The sequence below is a fragment of the Phocoena sinus genome, chromosome 3 (genome assembly GCF_008692025.1).
Source record: "Phocoena sinus isolate mPhoSin1 chromosome 3, mPhoSin1.pri, whole genome shotgun sequence".
Classification (NCBI taxonomy): Eukaryota; Metazoa; Chordata; class Mammalia; order Artiodactyla; family Phocoenidae; genus Phocoena; species Phocoena sinus.
This window is the reverse complement of record NC_045765.1, coordinates 138239644-138256727: the sequence shown is the minus strand read 5'-3', so window position 1 is coordinate 138256727 and position 17084 is coordinate 138239644. Positions and strand designations below refer to the sequence as shown.

Below are 17084 nucleotides of genomic sequence, written 5' to 3'. Positions count from 1 at the left end.
AAGTTACTCAAGGGGAGGAAATATTCAAGGTTGTGGATAGGGATCCTTCAAGGAGGATTGAAGGAGGCAGGGATCCTTGGGGCCATCTGAGAGGCTGTCTGCTACAGCACCTAGCAGCACATACCCAGCCATAAAAGAAAGAAGGAAGGAAGGAGAGAAGGAGGGTGCAAGGAAGGAGAAAGAAAGGAGGAAGATAGGGAAAGGAAGGCAGGCAATGAAAGACAGACATTAAAAAAGTCGCTTTGCTGCCCTGCACCTACATCGGGATTCCTCTGTGGGCACGTATTTCATCCCATTAGCACCACAACCATGAATTTCCTATTTCTTATTTAGAATGCAGGATAATATGGGGCTTTCTATATATCTGGAGTTAAAAGGAAACAGAATAAACAAGGATAGTAAGTTTAAGCAAGAGAAATGTGTTTCAAATTAATTCTTTTTAAGTTGTTTTTCCCCCAGCTAGCAAAGTTTTTTTTTTTCCCTTCATGTTTCAAGTTTTCATATTAGGTTTATTATTCTTGCCATTATGTGGCAGGCTTATTGCACAGGGAATATAGGAACCTGGATGGTGTTTGCATTTGGTGTTCTCTGGTGGTTTGGGCTCCAATGCCAAAATTATGTTTTGATTCTGTAGATTTTTATTAGTGGTTGTATATGTCACTTAATTGTAAAAGTGAAGTTGTAAAGTACCTGGGATCTCATCTATTCCAGCCTCTCTATGGAGAAAACTGAGGTCCAAATGACTTGAGAAGTTCAAGGCTAAATAGTATCAGAGCTGAGACTACATCACAAATCTCTCAATTGGAAATCTGGTGTATTTCCTCTTCTCACATTCTGTTCAAAAAAACAGTCAGAATGTGCAATCCTCCCCTCAACCGTGCAGGCATTAAAACATGTTAGTTGTGGTTTAAATGTGGTTTATTTAGCACTGATTTTCTGGAAGGATCTAAAAGATAATACTTCCATGCTTCAGCTAATAGAGAAAGGAACTTTTCCAGGAACTCTACTGTATAATAGTTGCTTGCCTAAAGAAACATACACCTTTTTCATTTGTAATAGATTACACAGGCTCCAGTGCTTCAGTGCTCTGAGTGGGTTCATAAACACTGACCACAGTCTCCAAAATGGCCATGGAAATCAGAAGAATAATGAAAATTGATATACAAAAATGAGTTTTACCTCAGACCCGCTGCACATTCATAGCTGCAGTTTTCATAGATGCAGAGGAGCTTGGCTAATATCCTAACACACAGGAGTCTTTCTCCACTTCCCAAATTAGAATTGACACGTATATATATGCACAAGTTGTTGAAAGTAGGTATCTATTTAATGATACCTATTTAATGAGTTTACTGGCTGAATCTTTTAAAAGAATGCAAACATTAGTGACTTTATCAAACATCTGTAAAAAGAGAAAAGCCTCTGTGGTTCTCTGGGGCCCAACTGGTGCCAACGCAGCCATCCATGGTGGGCAGCTGCCACCATGCACATTGCTGGGCACACTTCGGGTGCCTGCCTAGGTTTCTCAGAAGTCAGGTGAGGACCCTCAGCCCATGGGCAGGTGCAGCCTAGAAGTTCAGTGGCATTAACACCTCCAGGGCAGCCCTCAACCGATGGGAGTTGGTGGATAAACGCCCTGGGCTCCCATCATTGTCGAGGACACAGGGAAGGCACACTTTTCACAGCTTCTCAGAGGGACCTCTGTGGGGTTGGACCCCTGTCAGCCACTATGGGCACGAGCCGAAGAGCAGACACTTTGTTAGCTGTTTTCCCTTCCCTACATCCCTCTTTCCCTTTCCTGGGGTCACCCTCCAAATAAACTACCTGTGCCCAAATCCTCATCTCTAGCTCTGGTTTCTTAAACAGTCCCCAAGAAATAATGTCGGAAATAAAGACAAAATGGTTTGTCCCTGGAATCGGGACTGACAGAGAAATAACTGGCAGCCACCAGTTCTGGAGCTGTGACCCAAGGAAACAGCATTTCTGGAAGAAGTGCTTGTTCTTGACCGCTTTAAGTATGTGTTTCATTAGGACCATCTGTCACCCTCCCGATATCATGCCTTGCCTTTTCTTTTTATTCTGCAGATTCTTCCGGGAAGCCTAAATTCACCAAGTGCCGTTCACCTGAACTAGAGACTTTTTCATGCCACTGGACAGATGGGGTTCATCACGGTTTACAGAGCCCAGGATCCATACAGCTGTTCTATATCAGAAGGTGCAGGCTTCATGCCTTTCTGACTTTTCTCTTCTACGGATTTTCTCATTAAAACGTATTGAGTGACATGCAGTGGTAGGAACGGAAATAACCTATTTTGATGACCTAAATACATTCACCCATTCATTTATTCAAAGATATTAATTAAGCCCTTACTCTGTGTTGGGTACTGTTTTAGGCCCTGGAGATACAGTAGTGATTACAAAAAGATAAAGTCCCTGGTCTCATGGAGATCTGTTTCCAGTGGGGGAAGACAGACGAAAAATTTTTTTAATTAAAAAATTAAATGTCAGCTGGCAACATGGTTAAGAAAAGTAAAGCCAGAAAGAGTGTTAGCACTGTGTAAATATATGCATGTGCTTGCGAGTGTCTGAGGATGAGTGTGTGAAGGTATGAGTGAGCATGTTTGTGAGTGCGAGAATGTGTGTGAGTGTGTAAAAGTGGGTACAAGTGTGACTGCCTGAATGTGGGAAGGTGGGTGAGTATGCACGTGTGAATATGTGTGAGAGTGTGGGGGGGTGCTTGTGCATGAGTGTCTGTGTAAATGTGCGTGAGCATATGGGGGAGTGAACAAAGTGAGTGTGCATGAGTGTGTGTGTATGTCAGGAGCTCGGGTGACATCTTAAATGAGGAGGTCATCAGAGGCCTCTCTGTGGTGCATTATAGCGGAGACGTAAATGAGGTGAGAGAGGCCATGTGAGTATCTGGGGGAAAGACTGTCCAGACAGAGGAAATTGCAAGTGCAAAGGCCCTGAGGCCGATGTGGCAGGTAGGGAGAAAGCAGGAGGCCGGATGGTACAAGGTGGAAGACAGGGAGAGTAATGGGGGAGAAGTCAGAGGGTTAGCAGGGCCAAACTGAGACGAGCCTTGCAGGCCATGGCACAGCCTACTTTCTCTGTGGTGGGAAGCCATAGGGGTTTTTTTAAAGATGTGTGTTTTAAAAGACTGGTTCCTATGTAGAAAATAGACTGTGTCCCTGTTAAATTAGTTTCATTCAGTGAGGGACTGTGATACTTCTCTCTTCCATTTTTACTGATGGTCCTGTAAAATAACGGGAAGAGTGAAACAAAGATCTTCCAACATGATCACCACCTGAGTCGTTTATTTCTTACCCCCTCCTCACCTGGCACGATTTCCATTTCTGTTTACTCTCATGTTGTACGTTTTTGCTTTTAAATTTTTAGGCTCAAACACTCTATCATCTCCTCTTTTCCACCCAACCCCCAGGGAAGGCCTAAGCCAAGATGCAAGATGAGTGGAGACCCCTGATCTGGTGGTGGTCATCTGTCCAAGGACGGTGCTTTCAATCCCCCAGAGGAGCGGGGAAAGGAAAGGCAGAGGCAGCAGGCAGTTAAGGGCATGAGCTCAGGGCCAACCATCTCGCATTTCAGCCTGGCTCCGGCCCTCGCTCACAGAATGTTGCTGGGCAGATTAGTCAGTCTGTCAACAATTCAGCCGCCTCATTTGCAAAATGGAGATAATAGACCTTTTTGCCACATGGCTTCTTGTGAGGGTTCTATTCACTAATCCATGAAAAACACTTATCACTGTGCTTGGTGACAAGCATAGTAAGTACTGAATAAATGGTAGCTGCTATTCTTATTATTGGTAGCGGGATAATAATTTAAAATAATATAGAATTCTAATTGCTGGACTACAAAAGTGATTTTTGATTCTTCACTGCTTATGACTATTGATGTGCTATAAGACCATTTTTAATGCAGAGCTGGATGCTTAATTTGCAAATAAATACTTTGAATTAGCAACTAGGACTGGCCTTAGTCACCTTCCAGGTGTGTGAGAGGTCGCTCAGATGTACCCCAAAGGGCACACAGAGATGAGACGGTTGGGCACCAAATGCACTTTTTTTCCCAGCAAGGCTGATACTGCAGAGAGGTAGGGGCCGGTTGACAAAGCTGATTTGTATACATACATTTGGACAGGAAGCTAAAATGTCTGGTAACACTTTTGAAAGGAAGCTAAAATGTCTGGTAACACTTTTGAATATCCTCTGAAATTATTGTTAAATGAAGAGAGATTTAGTAGGTTCAGTTTTCATACTTTTGCTTTAGCAGCTTAGAGCTCAATCAAAACAAAATAAGTTATTCATACTGGCACAACTAACTAAAATAAAGAGAGAAATAGCAGTTGGGCCCACTTTATGAAAACAGATTTTCACCACCCTAATATTCACCAAATTTGAACCTGAGTAAAAAGATCCAAAAGGATGCAGCCTTCACCAATATATATTTGGCCCTTACCCTCATCCATCAGGGCCACATACCTTTGTCTCCAGGCCTTCTCAGCACAGCCCAGGCTTTTCAGCATCCCTAGTCCAAACCCAGCCCTGTGCCAGTAGAGATGCTACTAAAAGTGTGATGAGGTGGGGGAAAGTCTTGGATCTGTTCAGAAAGACGTCATCAATTATTGTCCTAGTAGAGTTTGGTATCCCAGGGGAAGAAATTGTCACATCCTCAAACCCCCTAAGTACCACCTCATAATTAGGGCCTACCAAACTGGCAAAATCAGTGTTTTGTGTTTTCTCTATAAGCATTTAACTATTTTGAATATCTTAGCCAAAATAACATGAGCGCCCAGCCCGGTTTCTCTGGAAAGGGGAGAATTAAGGGAATTAGGAGTATCAGGAATATACATTATCAGGACTGCACCAATTAAGAGTACAAATGTGTTGCCTTCATGTTACCCACTTACACAAAGCAGAAAATACAAATGCATTTTCTGACTCTTGTCATTGTTTCTTAGAATTCAGTTCCCAGGCAACTCCTGGGACTATAGAATCATGACTCCCCATCCCTGATACAGAGATAAAACTGTGACATGATGTCATCCAGAGCCAGAGCACTGGAGGCGGGGAGGAGAAGGAGGGGGCTGATGCACTCCCGGCCTGGCCTTGGTAGCTAAAGCACAAGGGAATCTAAACACGTCAGGCCCAGAGCACGGGCCCAGAGGCAGCTGCAGGCTTGGCCGGCTCTGCTCCTGGCCAGGTGAGCTGGGGGAAGAGGCAGCCAATTCAGAACAGTCTGTGCCACCCTGTGACGGAGACCGTGCCCGATTCAGCCTCTGAGCTTGGAGGGGACTCAGCAAGAATGCAAATCACAGGCCTGGCAAAAAGAGGAGCCTGTCAGCGTGCTCTGCTCTCAGCCTTTTGCCTGCAGGTGCCTTGTTTTCAAAGAAGTGGGCATGTGAAGACTCAGTCTCAAAGATTCTCTCTCCCCCAACCCCACCAAACCCCCTCCCCAAATTACCCCAGCTTTTGAAGAGAAAGTTTCTTTTCCATGCAAGGTGGTGGGGGAAATTAGAAAGGAGAAAGAGCAGTTTTACTTTCTTTTCTTTTTTTAAGGAATATGTTAAATTTTAAGCCTAAAACGCATGATCTGGAGATAATGAAAACAGTTGCCCTTAGAACATAAATGATGTTGTTGTTGTTTTTTTTAATTTCTCTTCCAGTTGGTTACCTTTAAGTGGAAAGCATTTCTTCTGCTCTTTATTCTGATTTTTATTGATAGGCTCTTGGTATAGTTCTCACCGGTATGTCACAAGCCAGTCTGGGAGCAAACCTAGAGCACTTAAGTGTAGGGAGTAGCTTCCATAAACGGGCTTTGGTCATCTGTAGAGAAATTCAACCCAGTGAAGGCAGGCAACAGAGCATCGGTTTTGTGAGTCCATTTGTTTTTTTGCGGTACACGGGCTTCTCACCGTTGTGGCCTCTCCCGTTGCGGAGCACAGGCTCAGCGGCCATGGCTCACGGGCCCAGCCACACCACGGCATGTGGGATCTTCCCGGACCGGGGCACGAACCCGCATCCCCTGCATTGGCAGGCGGACTCTCAACCACTGCGCCACCAGGGAAGCCCCCATTTTTTTTTTCTCTAAATTTAATAGTTTAAAAAGAAGTGTTAAATATGTATTTAAAATAAAATTCAACTTCAGTTAGTGAGGGAGGGGGTTGGGAGTTGTGTTTTGAACTAGCTCTTCCGGATCTATTGCGCTTAAGATAAGTGCTTTAAGTTGTTTGTTCCATGGAGCTAATGGGTTGGGGACAATCTAAACAGTGTTTTTCATACAGTCCCCATGGGGACCAGGTGCTGACAAGCCAAAGTTGAGAAACTGTGTGAAATACACAGAGCTAACCTCCCTATTACAAATCCAGACCTGCTAAGCACTAGAATGTTTTAATAGTAACTTTAATACTGTCAATTATGGTAAATACATTTGATATGTCCTTTACTATTATATGGAAGCCTCGCTTACTGAGCAATCTCTTAAACCATTGTCTTTACTATACTCTTATTTTGTTTGAAAGCCAAGATAAAACAAACCATACCATAGTTCAATGACCCACCTATCGATAGTCCTTTTTTATCTTTTTCCTATTCTAAACACATACACACGATTCTTACTTCTACCCTCTACCCACTTAATTTTCCCATCGGAGATGAATCTCCCTCTCATCCAAGAGTTTGCAGCTTTTGAGAATCTCAACCAGAAATTAAGCAACAGTTCACTGTCCATGTTAATCCCAAGTTCTTTCCAACAGCTGACAAGCAGCTGTCTCAGGGACCCCCTGATGTTACACAACTTTCCTCCTAGTGCCAAACTTGGGAAACAGCTGTAAAGAAGGAAACATGTGTCTTCTCCCAGCTCTTCATCCTGCCTTCCCACAGCCTGCAGGGTCCTTGCTGTCCACTGCTGCCCAGCACCCACCCCCCTGGGGTGATGCTCACAGACCTCCACAGTCTGGCCTGCCAGCCCCAAGCGCCTCAGCCGACACAAGGTCATTCCTACCCCCTTCTCCCTCAGCCACAGATGACCTGGCTTTATGTCTCCTTGACTTATAAACCCCCTTCTCAGCCGATAGCCTAGTGAAGAGTAAGTAAATAATCAATTACCCCACCTAAGTAGCAATTCTAATTTAAGAAAGTTTTTCCCAATTATTCCATTGCCTTCTGTTCCCTCTCTTCCTTTCCCTATTGCCATCTGTTAAACTTTTACCCATCTTCAAGATTGCTAAAAACACCACCTCCACCTTGAAGCCTTCCATGAACAGCCAGAGCAATCATTCCCTCTTCTAACTCCAGTGAGTACTATGTGTAAACACTTAGTCACACTGCTTTGTAATACGGTTTCTCGGTCATTCCCCTGAGGCAGGAGTAATTCACATGAATCCCGCATAATATCTGGCACGGTGTTTTATATATAATCAATGCTTATGAAATATCAGTATACTGAATAAAGGAGACAAAAAAAGAAAGTACTTGGATGGTAATTTCTGAGTCGTCTTCTAGCCTGAAGGTAGTGATCAAGTCTTATTAATCATTATAGCCACACTGTGCTAGTGCCAGCTATAATGCTTACATCCTGCTTGCATTGGAGACACCCAGTGATGGCTTGCTGAATTCAGCCATTCAGTGAGGCAAGCAGATGGGAAATGGGAGGAGAGCTGTGTGACATTGTCTCACATGCTTGCTCAGTTCCTGCTGGGATGGACTTGAGTCTGAGCGATCTTCTGATTGCTCTGCATTTTTGTTCAGGTCCCCTTAGCAGCTGATCAGGGAATATCCTTTCCCCAAACTGACGTCCTCCCACAGTGAACTTCCTGGCATCTCTTTTTTCTTTGACACACATCCTGCTGTTGTTCTAAGTCATCTGGGTAAATGATGCTTTCTGTAGACTGGGATAGAGGTGAGTAACTCTATGGGAGAATTTAAATATGGAGATGTAGCTTTTCTGATTTCTTCAGTGTTCTCCATGTGTCCATCTATCCCTCATGACTTGTTTTGTTTGTTCTTATCTGATCGAAGATATAGGAAAAGATGAACTTGTTCTTTGTAGAGAAACCAAAAAAGGAACTGATAGGCAAACACATTGATTCAGTTCAGCCCATTTTTGTTTTCCTTTTTTTGATATTATAATTAAATGTCCATTTCTATTTACAAAATGGAGAAGAAAAATGCTTTCTCAGTTTGGAGAATTTTTTAAATTTCTGGGTTCATGGCTTTTGTCTCTTTTATGAGTAGAGGGGAAAATCCTAGGACTCCCATGTTTCTTAAAGGTTACCTGGATGTCCAGCATGTTTGAAATGTTCCCGTGGCTCTTCATGGAATTAAGGGAAAAAAATCAGGAGAATGGGAAGGAGTTCGAGGCAACAGGAAACCATCGCCCCCAAACAATGGACAGCTTTGGGGAGATGGACACAGGATGCAGCAGTTCAGAATAGGACGGTAGCCAATTGTCCACTTCAGGGCCACCCAAATCTCCATGTCACTCAGCCTGCAGAACACCATCAGTGTGCTCCCTCAGTTTCTTCCACCATAAGTTGGGGGAATACCCAGGTTTAAAGATCAGCTATTCTCTGGGAATCTCTATAGTTTGGGGGTTGACTCTCTGCAGTATTTTAATAAAGGAACATTTTTAAACCTTCGTCCGGCTGAGAACCCTCATCGGCAGAATGGGGATAATGAAGTACCTGCCAATAAATCACTTAATTTAGGAGCTGGCTCATTGTACACAGTCAATGAAGGGATGCTTTTGGTATAGGCAGAAGTACCAAATGGCCTTCTATCGGTCTACAGACACTGATCATCAATCCACAGATGTGCTACTTCTTGGAAATGGTGCCACTAAGATACTTGCTTATAACATAGTCGTGTCCCAATTTATTGAATCTGACTGCCAAGCACCAAGCTATGGCATGATTTGGGGGAACAATTCATCCTTTTTTACCCTCCATTTCAGGAGCACTCAAGAATGGACTCAAGAATGGAAAGAATGCCCCGATTATGTCTCTGCTGGAGAAAACAGCTGTTACTTTAATTCATCTTATACCTCCATTTGGATCCCCTACTGTATCAAGCTAACTAGCAATGGTGATACTGTGGATCAAAAGTGTTTCTCTGTTGAGGAAATAGGTAAATCACAGGTTTGTGTTTTATTTGACATGGCTTTAGATTAAATAAGTGGGGAAGGCTGCAAAGTCCAAGTATATGCAAATAGGAAGACTGTGTCGTTGCACTCTGTAGAGGGATGGAGGTCTCCTTTACAGTGCATGAGCTCAGCTGGTGAACAAGAGAGAAAGGGCAGAGGGAGCTTGGGTTGGCTCTAACATGAAAAAAATCTGGCAGTAAATGTTGTAAAGAAAAGAATAGGAGTCTTATGGAGTCTTTTCCTTGAGAAGGTCTCTAAAGCTGGATTGTATTCTTGTGCGCCGCCGTAAGGGACAAACTCAACGCACTCTTAAGATTCCTTCTCTCCTAATGATTTGGTATGATTATTATATTCTGATCTACTGAAATACATTGGCCTTGATCTCTGTCACTGCTATAATAAAGGCCTAGATTTTCTTTACCACAAGGCATAATCATTCTGGAATTTTACAGTGACAGAACAGCCAAAATCAGTTTAAAGACATGTTTATAAGATCTCAAAACAAACACTGGAGGTAATCAGCTCAGTGAACGAAGTGAAAGTTCCAAGCAGCTTATCCCTTGCCCATGATGTGGACACAGGGGAAATGAAACAAAACAAACAACCATAATTGGAATATTCATGTTTATACTATAATAGTATAAACAGCTAAATAGAAAGAATCAAAGAAGGACCATGAGTAGCTGACATTGGTGCCTCAGATCTATCCACAAAGCTCATTTGTTGCTTATAGGAATTCCTTGGAGCCTCTCTCAGATGTGTTGTTCTTGTGTGTGGTTTCCCAGGCATCAGCAGACTGGAAGAGACAGAGAGAGTGTGGGTAGAAGTTGCAGATGGAAACAAGTAAATCTGATAGCCTGACTTTGAGGGAGAAGATTGAGAAAACTGTACCAAGCAGAAAAGAGAACCCAATTATACGGTTTAGAGGAACTATTCGGTACATATGCCCTAACGTCAATAGATGTAGCTGTCTAGTGGCTAAATGGCTAGTAGAAAGACACTGTGTCAAGACCCATGTTCTAACCCTGTCCCTGCCAAGTGCCATGAGCTGGGCACTGTGCTGGGTGTGTTGGCTACAAAACGAGTAAGACGCAGTCAAGTAGGGAAATCAGGCAGGTTAACAAGTAATTGTAATACAGCACATAGGTGCCGGACTCAGGGTGTGTGGAATGCACAGCAAGCCAAGGTTGTGGCCAGAGGTGTGAATGATTGACTGGGCCCGAGGGTAGAGAAAGGGCTGCACAGAGATGGTGACTAGTTCAGTTACTTCTTAAAGCATCAGCAGGAGTTGCCAGTTATACAAGATGGACTGTGTCTTCCAACAGCGACTAAGTTCCAAAAGTGACAGACAACACAGAATGTTCACAGACTCGGGAGCAGTTTGGCAGGCCTGACTCATTGGCCAGAGAAATCATCAATTGATCTTGTGTACCCCACAGAGGAATTTGGACTTTACCTTACTGCCCAGGGGTACATTTGAGGATGCTTAAGCAGGGAAATGACCTCAGGATATTTATTGCTAACACTTACAAAGCATTTACCATCGATCAGGTATGATCACTGTGTGAGATAGGTTCTATTATAATCCCCATTTTACAGATGATGAAACTGATCCCCAAAGCAGGGGATCAATGACTAGCTCAAGGTCAGACAGCTGGTAGGCAGAGCTGAGATTCAAACCTAAGCAGCATAGCTCCAGAGCCCATGCTCTTAACCTCAAAGCCATACAGCATGGTACTATTGTCTCAGGGGAATTCGTCTTGCTGCAGTGTAGAGGGTAGATTGGAATAGCACAGACTAGAGGTATGGGGATTAGAAGACTTTGTGATAATCAAGGCAAAAGATGATGACGGGCAGAGTTACCATGAAAGCAGGGAGGGAGGGAGCTGAGAGAGACAACAAAGAACCGAGGTGAACCTAGATCTGAAGATGACAGTCACAAGCCTCAGCTTCCTCATGTATTATGAATGTATTCTACTAGACCTCACAGGGCTGGTCTTTGGATTTAAAGTCATATATTACTTAGGCATTTGTCATTCATTCAGTTTATTCAGCCAATCGTTGAGTCTCTTCCTTAGACCAGGCAGTGTTCTAGGTGCTGGGGACAGAAAACGTCTGCCCTAGTGGGATATTTTCCCAGTGAGGGTGGAAAGAGACCATGCTGCGAAGAGAGAGAACATCGGGAGGGAGAAAAGCATGCTGGAGAGGTTGCAGTGGTAGCGTTATCAGACACGGCTTCACCGAGACAGCGACACTTGAGTGAAGAAGGAAATGAGAGAACAGTCACGTGTCCTCATGAGGGAAGCGGGCACAGGAAGGGAAAAGATCTTGAAGCGGGAGCGTGCCTTTGCTCTCTCAAGGAACAGCATGGGGTAGCGGGGGGGATACACAGAGAGCGAGGAGGTGCGTGGTCATAGACCAGATCCCAGAGGTCAGAGGGTCAAGGCTAAGGTACCCTTTAAGCCATGTGTGACTTTGGCTTTCACCTGGAGTGAGATAGGAAGCCTTTGGAAGGCTTTAAATGATGAGTGATATGACCTAACTTGAGATGACCACCGTGTCCACAGTATTGAGGGCTGTGTTGAGAATAGACTGAAGGGGGACAAGGACCACAGGAAGAGACTAGTTGGGAGGCTAATGGAGCAAAAAAAAAAAAAAATTGATAATGGCTAGGACCAGGTTAGAGCCATGCAGGTGATAAGAAGTGGGTGGATTGGGAGAATATCTTGAAAGTACAGCTGACAGAATGTGGGATGGTGAAAAAAAAGATGAGTCCGGGGGCTTCCCTGGTGGCGCAGTGGTTGAGAGTCCGCCTGCTGATGCAGGGGATGCAGGTTCATGCCCCGGTCTGGGAAGATCCCACATGCCGCGGAGCGGCTGGGCCCGTGAGCCATGGCTGCTGAGCCTGCGCATCCGGAGCCTGTGCTCCGCAGCGGGAGAGGCCACAACAGTGAGAGGCCCGCGTGCCGCAAAAAAAGAAAAAAAAAAAAAAGATGAGTCCGGGAAGAGTTGAATTTTTATCCTGAGCAACTGGAGGAATGGAGTCACCATTAACAGAACCAGGGAAGGTAGAAGAGGAGCAAGCTTCAGGCAGAAGACTTGCCTTTGAATGCATTCAGTTTCAGGTGCTTTTTAAACATCTCAGGGTGTTTCTCACACCCTAATGTGTCAACTAAGGCACCTTGAAATAAGCATAAAAGTAAGGAAGAGGTTATTATTATGCTCATAACGGTGGTACTGAGCCTTCTCAAAAAGGACCCAGTTCTATATCCTCTATTTAAAGTAGACAGGAAGATTTGTAAGACGCAACATGAGTAATAAGTTGGAGAAAACTTTGCATTAAAAACATTTTTATAGTTCAGTCATGTAAAGGGTTAAGCTTTGGTTTTCAGAATTCATCAGTCCCCAACAAATCCAGAAAGATGAGGTATAACTCTCATGATGTGGGCAGCTTAGCTATTTTGCAAATCCCTTCAATTTAATTTGCAAAATGTGGTCATGATTAGTCAAATTGGGACTTTCTCATTTTTTATAAAGTAGTATCCAACTCCACAGTGGTCAGTAGCGTGCAGTTAAGTAAAACACAGAAAACACTGATTCATTACCATTTGAGAGAGCAGTGTAATGCCTTCATTTTATATCTGAAGAAATGATCACGTGTGGCTAGGAAGACAAGCTAAGGAGTATTTACTGAGTGTTTGGAAGGATTGTGCTTCTGTAGCCGTACAGAAGTGGCAAAGACAAGAAATGAGAAAGAAAATAAGAAAGATCTTGCCCCAGGTCACATAGAGCTTGGAAGAAAAGAGACTTCTCCACCCCTAGTTCCAAAACAGCGACATGTTTAAACACCATAGATCTTTCTGACTCTCTCTTCCTTCAGTTCTGAGTTAAAGTGAATTCCTTTGCCAAAATCCCAAAGTATTAATCCTATCAGAGCCAAAAGAAGTGTAAAACATGGCAAATCTTTAAGAATAGCTACAGATCAGATTTTAAACTCAAAAAGAAGTTTTTTATAGGGGCCTTTTTTTTTAAGTTAAAAACAGATCATCCTTAAGTTAAAAAATGATTCACTTTGTTGTAAAGCAGAAACTAACACACCATTGTAAACCAATTATACTCCAATAAAGATGTTTAAAAAAAAATGATACTCTCCCATAAAGTGGGAATATTGGAAGAATTAAGAGTTTGAATAATAAAAATGTATAAAGTAACAGTCTCTTCGGAAGAAAGCATTCCACTAATACCGAGCTGTGTCTGTGTACTAATTCTCTGTTGAAATGCCCAGTGCAACCAGATCCACCCATTGGCCTCAACTGGACTTTACTGAACATCAGTTTAACAGGGATTCATGCAGATATCCAAGTGAGATGGGAACCACCACCAAATGCAGATGTTCAGAAGGGATGGATAGTCCTGGAGTATGAACTGCAATACAAAGACGTAAATGAGACCCAGTGGAAAATGGTAAGATATCATTACATCTCACATTTAAAAATGCTTTGACTTTTCTTCTTTTTAGTTTAACAACCCCCTCTCATTTATAGACTTCCTTTTGACTTAATACCACATGCCCATGCTATATGCTCTCTAATTTCTTATTTGAGAAAACTGGATATAATCAGTAAAATATCATCTTGGAATTCTTTAAGACAGCAAATGCGTACATGGAGTTTTATACAGAAACCTATGGAAGGAAAGGAAAACTATATTTCCCCAGTCATCATTGGTATCCAGTTGAACTTCAGAACAATATCGTGCACTCTAGCCACTTAGCTGCCTTTGAGGGTGTGGCTAAACATGGGAAGGGTTATGATCGAGGTCAACAGTGAGCTGTGGCTAAATATCCTCCCATGATTTTACTTGCTACTCTTCACCAGACCCCCATTAAAATAAGTTCTTGAGTGACTCCAGGAGGGAAACAGAGGGGGAGGGAATCGATCCCCTAGAGGTATCAGAAGGATGTTTTGTTACATACCTCAAGGGAGAATCAAGCTAAGAGGTTTTTATGTAAGCAAGTGGCATGGTACTGGTTGACCTCTGAACCCCACACTTCCTTGCCAAGTGTATGGGAACTGGGCACTTCGATAAAGTCCACATGGCACACAACAAGAAGAAACCAGGATTATCATGCTTGCTACTCCCAATGTAACCAATTCTAAATCAGTCTAGCCACGGCCACAGGCCTGGCCAAGCCAAGTGGTTTCTGGCTGGTCACCAGGTCGTGCCCAGCAGCCCGGCACAGCCTCACTCCCAGAATTTTGAGACACCGGGCCCTGTCCATTCAGTGAACTGCTGAGGAAGAAGCCAGTTTTGTCATTAGAGGAAAGTTAAGTTTAGAGCAGCTGTGCACAGTTAAATATTGGGCTTCAAGGATCTGTTTGCAGAATCATTTTAATTTAGATACCTGTTCCATAACTTGGTGCAGAAAAGCTTGGCCGGATGCTGAGTCAAACAAGGCTTTCTAAATTCAAGCTCCAGCCCAACATTTGTTCAGCAACCAGGTATTGAAATAACTACCGTGCACGAGGCACGGTGCTAGGCACCCCCGGGCAGCAGTTCCCAAAGTGTAAACTTTGGACCCCTGAGGGTCCCTGGGACCCTTTCAGGGAGTCCACAAGCTCAAGACTATTTTCGTAATAATACTAGAATGTTCTTTCCTTTTTTCACTGTGTCGAGATTTACACAGATGGTACAAACACAATGGTGGAAACACTGCTGCTGCCTGAACACAGATCAAGGCAGTAATTCCAAATCGTACTGACAGTCACTGTATGCTTCACCACCGTGCACTCACGGTTAAGAAGCGGTGAGCAGGGCTGGGGGGAGGTGGTTTCACATAAGAATGTTCTCAATGAAGCTGCATATATTCTTTTATTAAATCACGACTTCTGAGTATGTAGCTTTTTAATCTTCTGTGTGACACATGGGAAGTACGCGTAAAGCACTGCAGCTACATACTGAGGTGTGGTTGGTTATCTTGAGAAAAGGCATTTAAACACCTGAGTTGCCTGCTAGAACTAGCTGCTTTTTGCTTGGAATACCATTTTTACTTTGAAAGGATAACTGATAAACAGCTGGATGGCTTTTCATATTTGAGTTGGCAAATATTTGGCAACATTTCTTGAAAAAGTGAACTTAACACTTAAGAAAAACGATTGACAGTATTTGCTGCCAAGGAGAAAATGTGAGCTTTCACGGTTAAATTCGAATTTTGGAAAACTTGCCATCTGCAGCTGTGAGCTTGATAGCTTCCCCAACCTTTGAAGATCTCCTAATGAGATCAACGGTGATATAAGCAAAAGTGAGGTTTTTTTAAAATATTGTATAGTGAAATGTGTGAACATTTAGAAAATCTGCATAACTCAGTGAACAGTATTTTCCAAATGACCAGTACGTACTGTAACCAAAACCACACATGGGGAAATGATCCATTCAAAGTACTAGATGGAATGGTGGATTTTAATATAATGAAGTATGGAAGATTCATTGATAGAGTTTCAGATTCCACATTGCAACTAACCTTTAAGAAAATACCACTTACTGAGTTTTCTTGTTGGTGTTAAAGAAGAATATATACAATCATCTGAAAAGAGTATTAAAATATCTCTTCCATTTCCTAACTATATATCTGTGAGACCAAGTTTTATTTATGCACCTCAACCAAAACAACACATCCTAGCAGTTTTAATTCAGAGACAGTTGTAAAAATACAACCATTAAGCCAGATATTAAAGAGATTAGCAAAAATGTAAAACAATGTCATTTTTCTCACTATAATTTTATTCTTTCAGAAAGTACAATAATTTTTATAAAAACGTTAACATAAAATCTATTATTTTAATTTTGAAATTAGTATTTTTAAAATTCTCATTTTCAGTTTCTAATATGGTAAATAGTGAAAGGTATAACCCAAAAAAAACAAAATCTTTAGGATTCTCAATCATTTTTAAGAGTGTGGAGGAGACCTGAAACAAAAAATGTTTGACAACCTAGAAGAAGCAAAGATGTAAATCAGAACATTAGCACACAAACTGAGTGCTGATAGTTTGAACACAGAAAGTCCATGGCCTGTAGTTCTGTCCCAGCCGAGGCACTGATAGGAATCACACACCCTGAGCCAGATGCGTGGGAGCATGGGACTCGGTCGACCATTCAGGGCTGCATCCCGACTTGGCTTTGCGGCACTTTTCACTGCACCCCTGCTAAATCTCATCAGGTAAGTCCAAAGGGGTCAATTAACTTTTACTTTACTTACCTTTTATAAATGAAGTTACAAATTCATGATATTTATAAGTTTGGTAATTTGCAAGGTATCTCAGAATTGTCATGAGTATCAAGGGCCCATCTATAGAATTGACCTCTCTTGAAGAACTTACATTCTACTTGGTTATGAGAACAAGAGGCATAAGCATAAAAAGAAGAGAGGGTTGTAAGTCAAGGGGGAAAAGGCTAATGTTTGTTGCTTGTATCAGGAATTCATGTTACATTTGACAATATTGAATTTGGCATTACTATGCCCATTTTTAATTTATTAAACACATTTTGAATATAAAAGTAATTCTAATGACCATGTAGTTGCTTACAACTATTTACCTGCTAAACCAAGTTAAGAATTCTTTTGGTTTTTATTTTTTTTTTAAGACTTAATGGGTGGCGTAGAATTATCCACAATGTGTTGGCCATCTCTTGAGTACCCACTATATACCTGGTATTGTGCTGGGCTTTGGAAATGTAAAGAAAATGAAGGCATCGTTTGCCCCCAGGGAATTTGCAGTATAACATAGAAATTAGAGCAATGAATTAAAAGAAGTAATATGTGTACTACCTGGCAGGATGGAGTAGGGATAATTGCCAGAAGAGGCTTCTTAGAATATCAGCAGTACTTGCACGGAGAATTAGCCAAGAATAGGCTTTGCCTCCTAGGA

General features: G+C 42.5%; 1 protein-coding gene across 3 annotated transcripts in view; it reads left to right on the top strand.

Moving 5' to 3' along the window:
• GHR (growth hormone receptor) overlaps positions 1–17084 on the top strand; it is a 160638-nt gene that overhangs the window by 125058 nt on the left and 18496 nt on the right. For 2 of the 3 annotated variants that reach the window (XM_032628300.1, XM_032628299.1), the window contains 3 exons: positions 2086–2215; positions 8971–9143; positions 13445–13623. In XM_032628300.1, the coding sequence (XP_032484191.1) occupies positions 2086–2215; positions 8971–9143; positions 13445–13623 (482 nt within the window). The remainder of the gene's footprint in view (positions 1–2085; positions 2216–8970; positions 9144–13444; positions 13624–17084) is intronic. The other variant, XM_032628301.1, reaches the window with a different exon arrangement.